Consider the following 9,318-nt stretch of genomic DNA (forward strand, 5'->3'; position numbering starts at 1 on the left):
GGTACCACGTAACTCGGCTAACGTGGTGTCTGAGCGATATATTCGGACTGTCCAAAAGTGTATTAGACAGCCAGATTGAAACACTCTCTCTCTTCTCACCCAACAATCTCTCTCCTTTTTGTCTCTCATTTTTCTCTATCCAAATCTGAGCAGTCCAAAACCAAAATAGACGGCCTGGATGCTCCGAGCGGACAGCACGTGATACCCGCTCGGCATTGAAAATTTCTCAGAATCCACCAATTAATATCTGCACCAAACACCCCTAACCCCTGATCAATCCTTTATACCAAGTCAATGAAAGTCATGACCCGGCAATGGACCACGGATGCACTATAAATACCAAACCCACTAACAGCACTGAATACAAATCATCACAAACTGAAAACAAAATTGAGTAGTACTGTGTTTAGCATGTTATCAATCATGGGTTCGCCCGAGTATACAAGTGCAACATTTCCTTTCTTCGTATGCTTTCTCATTAGCATTGCAACATTCCATGTTTGCTTCTGTAATGGCATCAGCAGCAGCTCCAATCACACTCAAAATAATATCACTTGCTTCGAAAATGAGAGGGAAGCCCTTGTTAAATTCAAGCAAGATTTGAAAGACCCTTCGAACCGGTTGTCCTCTTGGGATATCGGGAAGGATTGTTGCCAATGGGCCGGAGTTGTCTGCGACAACTTTACCGGTCACATCCGCGAGATCCAACTTCAAAGTCCTGATGAGGATTCTTTCCCTGTAACATTTGCTGAATATCAAGTTTATTTGAGGCATAAGTTACAGGGAAAGGTAAATCCTGCTTTGCTCGATTTGAAGCACCTCCAATATCTGGACTTGAGTAACAATGATTTTGAAGGGACTCACATCCCTAGCTTCATTGGCTCTATTGCAACTTTGAGATACCTCAACCTGTCTCGGGCGGGATTTGGCGGAAACATTCCTCCTCAACTTGGAAACGTCACCACAATGCGTTACCTTGATCTTGGACATAATGACGGACTACTTTGTGGAAATTCGCATTGGCTTTCGCGTCTTGTTTTGCTACAACACCTCGATATGAGTGGTGTAAACCTCAGCAAAGCGTTTGACTGGCTACAGGTGATGAGCAACCTCCCTTCATTGGTAGAATTACACTTGTCTGGTTGTGAACTTGAGTATGTCGTCTCTCCGTCTTCAACTAACAAAATTAACTTTACATTGCTTGACATCCTCGACCTCTCCTCTAACAATCTTGGATCATCTGTACCAGGTTGGATTCTCAGTCTTAATCATCTAGTCTCCCTAGATTTGAGTGAATGTGGCTTTTATGGTCCAGTTCCTAGTGGTCTTCAAAACATGACTTCTCTCAGAGTTCTCGATTGGTCTATGAATCCTTTTAATTCTACCATACCAAATTGGTTGTATAGTTTAAGCCATCTTCAGTCACTCAGTCTTCATGGGAATCTTTTGCATGGTGCGGTGTCAACTGCCATTGAAAACTTGACTTCCCTCATTAGCCTTGATATTAGAAGCAACTCTTTATCAGGTCCCATTCCAGTGTCAATAGGAAAATTATCATCTTTGATAAGGTTAGATCTTTCTAGTAATAAGTTGAATGGGACTCTTCCTAGAAGTCTTGGGAAACTTGCAAAGTTAGAAGGCTTGTTCCTATGCTATAATTTGTTGGAGGGTGTCGTCTCTGATATTCACTTTGTCAATCTCACGAGATTACGCTACCTATATGCTGGTTGGAACAACTTAAATTTAAAACCAAGTGCCAATTGGGTTCCCCCTTTCCAACTTGAATATTTGTATCTGGACTCCTGGCAGTTAGGGCCACATTTTCCCTTATGGCTTCCATCTCAGAGGACGTTGAGTTATTTGAGCATAGTCAACACAAGAATTTCAGACTCCATTCCCACATGGTTTTGGCCCACTTTTCCCAAATTAGAGTACGCAAACCTCTCTCGTAACCAAATTCGTGGAGAGATTTCAAGCTTGCGTAATGTTTGTCGTTTATTAGTGATTGACCTTAGTTTCAACCACTTTAACGGTCCGCTACCACTTGTCCCCTCTAATTTGACTTGGCTAGATCTTTCAAATAACTCTTTTTCAAGATCTATTAACCATCTGTTATGTGGTGAAGGAGCGGAACCAAACAACAAACTGTTCTTTCTCAATTTGGGAAATAATCTTTTGTCGGGAAAAATTCCCGACTGTTGGAAGCATTGGCCGTACCTGCAAATCATCAAATTAGAAAACAACAATTTGGCGGGTAACATTCCAAGCTCCATCGGACAGTTGAGTAACCTTCGATCATTGCACTTGCGTCAAAACAACCTCTCAGGAGAACTACCGCGGACTCTACAATATTGCTCATTTTTGTGGGTTGTCGATATTAGTGAAAACAGATTTACTGGAAGCATTCCACCGTGGATTGGCAAGTCATTGTCAATATTGATATTTCTGAATCTGCGTTCAAATAACTTTTCAGGTGACCTTCCACATGAACTGTGTCGTTTAAGCTCTCTTCAAATCTTTGATGTTGCACATAACAATCTATCGGGTCCTGTGCCTAGATGTTTTGCCAACTTTAGCGCCATGGCAAAAATAAATAACTCACGTGCCCCAATATTTTACAATATTGGTTTCGGAATTGGGGATAAACTAGTTTTGGTGACCAAAGGAAGAGATGTTGAATATAGCACCACTCTTGGTTTGGTGACAAGCATGGATCTTTCTGGAAACAATTTATCTGGAGAGATTCCTGAGGAACTCACTAAACTTGTGGGGTTGTGGTCATTGAATTTGTCTGGAAATCATTTAAATGGCAAAATCCCAAGAAGTGTTGGTGATATGAGACAACTAGAATCCCTTGATTTCTCACTAAATCAACTTTCTGGGGAAATTCCTTCGAGCATGTCAAGTTTGACATTCCTGAGTCACTTGAACTTGTCCTATAACAATTTGACTGGAAGAATCCCATCAAGTACTCAACTTCAAAGCATGAATGAATCCAGTTTTTTTGGCAACAAGCTTTGTGGGGCTCCACTCACAAGTTGCAACCCAATCCAGACTATCCCTCCGAAAGTTGAACCACCTGGAAGTGAAGAAAATGGAGAGGGATTTTCGGAAGCGTCGTTGTTTGGAAGCATGGCACTTGGATTTGCAGTTGGGTTTTGGATTGTCGTGGGTCCTTTACTGTTCAAGAGGTCTTGGAGAATTGCTTATTTCCGGGTGCTAGAAGGTATTTGGCACAAACTTTGTGATTTCATGTTTTAATGTCACTATATATTTCGTAAACGAGGATAAGGCAATGGTATTGCGTAGAAGATAATAGTGACGGATCTTTCTGTTTTTTCCGTTCTCTATGTAACCTGCAATGTTCTATGGTATAATAAATCTCCTGTAGATCGATGTAGACCAGCCATTTCTCTTTTTTGTTCTTTGTCTGGTATTGTTTTTTGTTTGAATAGGTATGGATGGAATGTGAAAATATCTCAACAAATTCAGTCACATTGGTTTTGACTGTTTGTTTTATTAAATCATCAAATTATCCCTTGTTGTAGGCTCTCTCTCTCTCTCTCTCTCTCTCTCTCTCTCAATCTCTCAACCCGAGTGTAGACACCCCAATTTGAACTTATTAATTATCCTTAATTTGTGGTCTTGAGGCTTCCCGGTGATGAAACAGAATCAAAACAAGACTAGGCTAAAGCTTGAACGTAACAATATATGCTTGTTGGACTTTTACAAACCAAAACCACATTTTTTTCCTGACACACTGATGGTAAAATGGACACACATTTTAATGTATGAAATACTTTTGAATGAAACTAATTGGGTTAGAAAGAGGACTCAACCAGCTTTTCAACACTTCGAAAAACACACAAATCCGAGTTCGGGAGTGCCCGGGGCAACCCTACAAAGTTTGGTCTGCTGTGAAGCACTCTTTAGCGCTCAGTACTACACTCTTAAGCGCCCAAGATGACTCTTGAGCGCTCAAGAGCGCTGTTACAGCCACTGGATGGTAAGCTTGACCATTGACCATGGTTTTTTCAGACTTTTCTGATCATTTAAACCTGCAGTTCAAACCTGCACATCCCAGCAGCTAGCAGGAATCTCATCATGTCATTTTTCCCCCAAAAAAATATTTTCTTTTTCTTTTTGATTTTATTTTCAAATTAAAATCCTAATTTTGGCTTGCTTATATATACCCCCCTCATTCAACACACAAAGGGCCACGAAAATTCAGTCTCTCTCTCCCTTGTTTTCTAAAAGTTTCAGTCTCTAATCCTCCCTCAAATATTTTCCAAAACTTGAATTTTTTAAAGAAAAGCTTCAAACAATTTTCAAATACTCAGAAAATCTCAAAGGTTTTTTGAAATCCCTAATCTGTCTAGAACTCCATTTTCCTACTGTTTTCTACTCATTCTTAAGCATCTAAGTCAATCCAAGAAGTTAAGTTCAAGCCAAGAGAAGGTATAAAACTTGGTTTTTTCCAAGTTATTTTCTGTTTTTCCTACTTCTGACGGAGATCAAGGGCTTATACCAGTTCTTCATACTGGTTGTGAGTCCATCTGGTCTTAGTTTAACAACAAGAGCAAGAGGATTACAAGAAAGCAATCTTTTTCTCAAAGCACTGTGCTCACTCTTGAGCGCTCAACATCACTCCTGAGCGCCCAAGAGTGCTGCTGCTCACTAAAACTCTGTTTTGTCATTTTATATCTCATCTCATGTGATCGAGTTTGGTAGATACTGGGTGTGCACTGGTCCTTCTAGAGCCAAGTTAAGTTTATTTTCTGTTTGCAAGGAAGCAACACTTGGATATTTAAGTCTTGTTCTTGTTTGTTTGAGTTTGATGCTGAGCAAACTTGCCTAAATGTTATTTTCATCCATCTCTATGTATTTGTGTATTCCGTTTATTGCCAAAAGTGCTAAGTCTTGTTTTGCAGGGACTGAAAGGTCTTGAGCGCTCAGGACCATTCCTGAGCGCCTAGGAGTGTTAATTTCCAGTAGCCTTGTCTCAATTTTTGTACACACTCACTTCTCATCATGCCATCATTCTATTCTGTACATAAGCACATGTGTGACCTTTACTTTTTGTACCTGCAAATACATGCTATCTGTATTTTATGAAACAAAATGTTTTCGACAAAATTCCACAAACTTTGAGTAGAGGCCCATTTCATGTCGGGCGAGGGAGTGCTGTAAAATCCTTCCCCTCTCATAAACTGACTTCCGAACCCAAAACAATCTCTGGTTTTCAAATTTAAAAATCATTTTCAATTAAAATGGTTTTTCGGGTGGCAAATCTCAAATCCAGGTGGTGACTCTTCCATTTTTCAAAAACACTTCTCTTTTCTGGGCCGTCCGAGAGTGCCCCATCACCCAGGGCTATGGTAGCACACACCTAGCTGCCACATTAACCTTTCTTCTCTCTTCCCCCCCCCCAAGGTTTCACAACCCTAATACGACGGCGGGAGGGGAAAACCATGATACTAGTTATCAATCTCTCTCTTTTCTAGTCTTTAGTTTATTTTCCTTTTGTCTCTTCAGATCAACGATTTGTTGTCTGATCTGTGAGAGTTTTGTCTATCCTTTCTATGAGAGTTTTTCTCTCATTTTTGTGGGAGTTTTTAATTTCATCTTTAGGCGAATATCATGTCTACATATTAGGTTTTTTCAAATGATGTTGCTTCATAGCAACATCCGTGTCAACAGTGCTCTACTACCCTCGTATGATATCTTCCTATAGCAACTCATGCTGGCTGTCAGATCTATAGCTTTGAAAGTTCATTTGCGCGTTCATACTTGGTTGGAGTTCGTCTAATCGTCTGAGTATTTGTTGTTTTTTTTTCTTGGCTGGCACTTTATCTCTTTTTGAGACTGCCAGGAATTATGAAATTTCAGTAGAATGTGTGTGGTTGGGATGAAAGGCATCAACCGCCTTATACTTTTCTCATTTTGTATCTTTAGATGATTAGCTTGATTTTATCCAAGATATTTGTAATGAATTTCGTATTGTAAGTGTCATTAGACTTACATCAATACAACTTCTCACTTTTGTCCAAAAAAATATAAAAAAAGCATCACATTACCTCTCTCATCCTCTAGGACCTGTTTTGTATTCGTATCTGACTCGCCCCTCTCTCCCACCCCTCTCTTTTCCTCTCTCTTTTGGTCTCTCAAATTTTCGGAATAACAAAAACTACGCAAATCAACATATTATATTATAATTGTGTTTGCTCTCGTCCTTCCTTTGCCACTCTATCTCTCTCTGCCGAACTCAGACCCACAACCATGATAGATCGTCCATCCTCTGCAAAATTAACTTCACGACCCATCCACACCACCGATCAACTGTATCTAATCAACTAATGTCAGACTCAGCTCATGTATAGAATATGATTCCTCCTTCATTACGTAAAGATTGCGATCGTTTTAGAGTATGAAATTTAGTTCGTTTACAAAATATTAGAACTATTATTCAAAATGAACTATCATTTAATCACAACGAACATTAGAATACACAAACATGAAAATACAATTAGCAGAGTTGAGAGAATATTCATGTAGTGAAAGTAGGAACGAGTTGGCCTGTGAGAATAGGAGGCGTGCTAAGAGCACTTTCTTAAGGCTAATATTTCTCCACTCGTGAAGGTTCAAACATCAATCCGAGTGTACTAGCCCATGATTCAACCCAAACATTCATCATCCAATATTTTAAACATCCACCAGGAAATTTGAACGAGACACACGAACCGAGTTGCCCAATAGTATAAGAAAAACTACGTACCATAGAAATGTCATGTCTCTCTCTAATTAGGAAAATGATATTGGCACTCCAAAAATTGATGATGGCACTCCAAAATCAGTGTAATTCCAAAGCACTTTCCTTTGTTTTTTGGAGTGCCTACATCAATTTTTGGAGTGCCAATATCATTTTCCCCTAATTAACATGGATAGCTCTAAAATATGTGTATGCCTCCTTATTCTCTTTATTTCACACAATTCATCCTTATAGAAATACACACACATATGTGTGTGTGTAACAGTTAATTAAGAGACATAATGATAAACCATAATTAAATTTCCTTTATTCTGCAGCCGACATTTTAATATTAACTTGATTCTTTGCAAATTGCAATGGTGAAATTATGAGAGGTTGATAATTGAGGAATTAATAGTTAACATTTGTTTTTATTGAAAATGTCCCAACACAAAATTTGTGCGGAAACTTATAGTCAACAGAGTAATAGAAAAATCCTCTCATTTACAAGTTCCTCTAAATCAATCAATAAAGGTGACCGCGAATTTAGGACATATGGGTTTGTACTGGAGTAACAAGGAAAAGAGTGTGTAGGAACTAGGAACGACACATAATGTAGCAGATTGGAGAGAGGAATAAACTCGAGGGTGTACATATTTGGGATCCTTTACCATCCCTCATTCCCACACACTCAAGGTACTGTACCGTATCCGAGGATTGAGGTCCTTTACTGTCCCTCGAACACTGTACCCAACTTTACCGTTTATCCTTTACTTATCAACTTCTATGTGATCACTACTCGAAATTATCCCATGAACCTAAGTCTGATATAAGTATCTAACAAACACAATACTTTGTCAAAATCTACTCAATCATGGCATTATACATTTCAATGAGAAACAAGCATAGCAATTTATAAGTGCGGATAATTAAACAAGCAGGAGTTGGGATTTGGCCGATGCCTTTTGAATTATTAAGTTTTATTGAACGAGTATGTAATGATTTTATTAACTCGAGGGTGTACATATTAATTTCGTAAGCCTTAGAATAATTTTGGCCTAGCCCACTTTTGTGGGCTAAGTTATTAGGGGTTTTTTTATTCTTTAATTTCAGATCTGGCTTTTTGGCCCGAGAAAAAGGAGGATGTTCAAAGTGCTATCAAAGAAGTGGGGTCCGCACTTAAAGAACAAAAATACGTATGTTTGAGCTGTACTGTTTAATCTAGGCTTTTGAGGCCTTTAGGTGCTTGGACGTCATGCCCCTGTAGGGTTTTGCCCTTTAATCCAACTTTGGTTGAATTTCCTTCCCCTTTTTTGATGTACTCTTATCAAAATTCTTAATAAATTGTTACTTTCGCCGATAAAAATAAAAAAAATTGGGTCAAGTGGTTCACTTTTTTTAAAGTTCATGCTAATAAAACTTTCCCAACAAGGTAAATTAGTGTCAAGCCTTCTCGTATCTTTCAAACACCGATCTAGAGCACAAATTGAACATGGCTTGATCAATAAGAAAGCCTTTCTCTTTCTCCCTCTCAGATGCATCCTTCATCACAGCTTATCCAACAAATAAACAAGTAGTTGGAGATGAGACAAGAAGACATTGTCAGCAGATAAAAAGTTGCCACTTGGTGTCATGTGGCCAGGGTGGGATTTAGGAAAGGACAAGTATGGTGAACAAAGCATGGCCTTAACTTATGAGATAAGAGGTCACAAAACAATGTAAGCGTTACGAGTTATTTAGTCACGGTTCATTCAGTTTTTTTCTGTGTCTCAGTTGGTGTAGTTTTAAGCACATAATTTACTCTTACTGGCTTGCTTTATTTCATCAATCCTAAACCCACCCTCTCGTTGAGCTCAGGCCAATGTGTTGAAGGATTAAGAATGTTGGTACAACTGTACAAGTACTTGGCCAACTTCACAATGCGAGATATGTAATCTCAAATACATGTAAAGGAAAATAGAAATATTTCAATCAATGGCAAGAATTTGAAATTACTAGAAAAACAAAGAGACCGAGCTAGTAAATCACATTATGTTCTAAAGACAAATTTGTACCTCACTATATATGTATATGGTGCTACCAGACCTTAAACGTTTGTGTCAATATAATGGTTGCCTTCACAATGAAAACATAGCACTGTAATTATTGTGACTTGTTCAACCAAAACTATTTTAAGTGACTAGAAAATCAGACTTGATCACAAAATGCAAGAAGAAATTGAAAAATTCAACGCCAAAAAAGATAGATAGAGAATTCATATATAGGAAGCAGAAGGTCGTATTCGAAACGTCTAAACAGTAAAAGATGTGACCATTGAAAGGTGAACATGCCAAGGTAACCTCACCGGCTGCAAATTTGAATATTTTTGCTCTTAGCCAAATTTGAATGTTGTATTCCATATTTTCTTTTAAAATTTTTTTATATACCCATTACCTAGCCATATCTAGTGACCAAACTTGACCCAGCATAAGCAGCCCAACTATTTGGACCCACGCGGCGCGTCGCGTGATGGGTTTGGTCCTCCTCACCCTTAAAACTTGAGTAAGTAAAGTAGACTTTTTCGAGAAAGA

At 38.7% G+C, this 9,318-nt stretch overlaps 1 protein-coding gene across 1 annotated transcript; it reads left to right on the forward strand.

Annotated features, from left to right (window-relative positions):
• Positions 1-423: 423 nt before the first annotated feature.
• LOC131321263 (receptor-like protein EIX1) lies at positions 424-3,261 on the forward strand. The gene has a single exon (XM_058352264.1). The coding sequence runs from the start codon at positions 424-426 to the stop codon at positions 3,259-3,261; it is 2,838 nt and encodes a 945-aa protein (XP_058208247.1).
• Positions 3,262-9,318: the final 6,057 nt, after the last annotated feature.

This window comes from Rhododendron vialii, chromosome 3a (genome assembly GCF_030253575.1).
Source record: "Rhododendron vialii isolate Sample 1 chromosome 3a, ASM3025357v1".
NCBI lineage: Eukaryota > Viridiplantae > Streptophyta > Magnoliopsida > Ericales > Ericaceae > Rhododendron > Rhododendron vialii.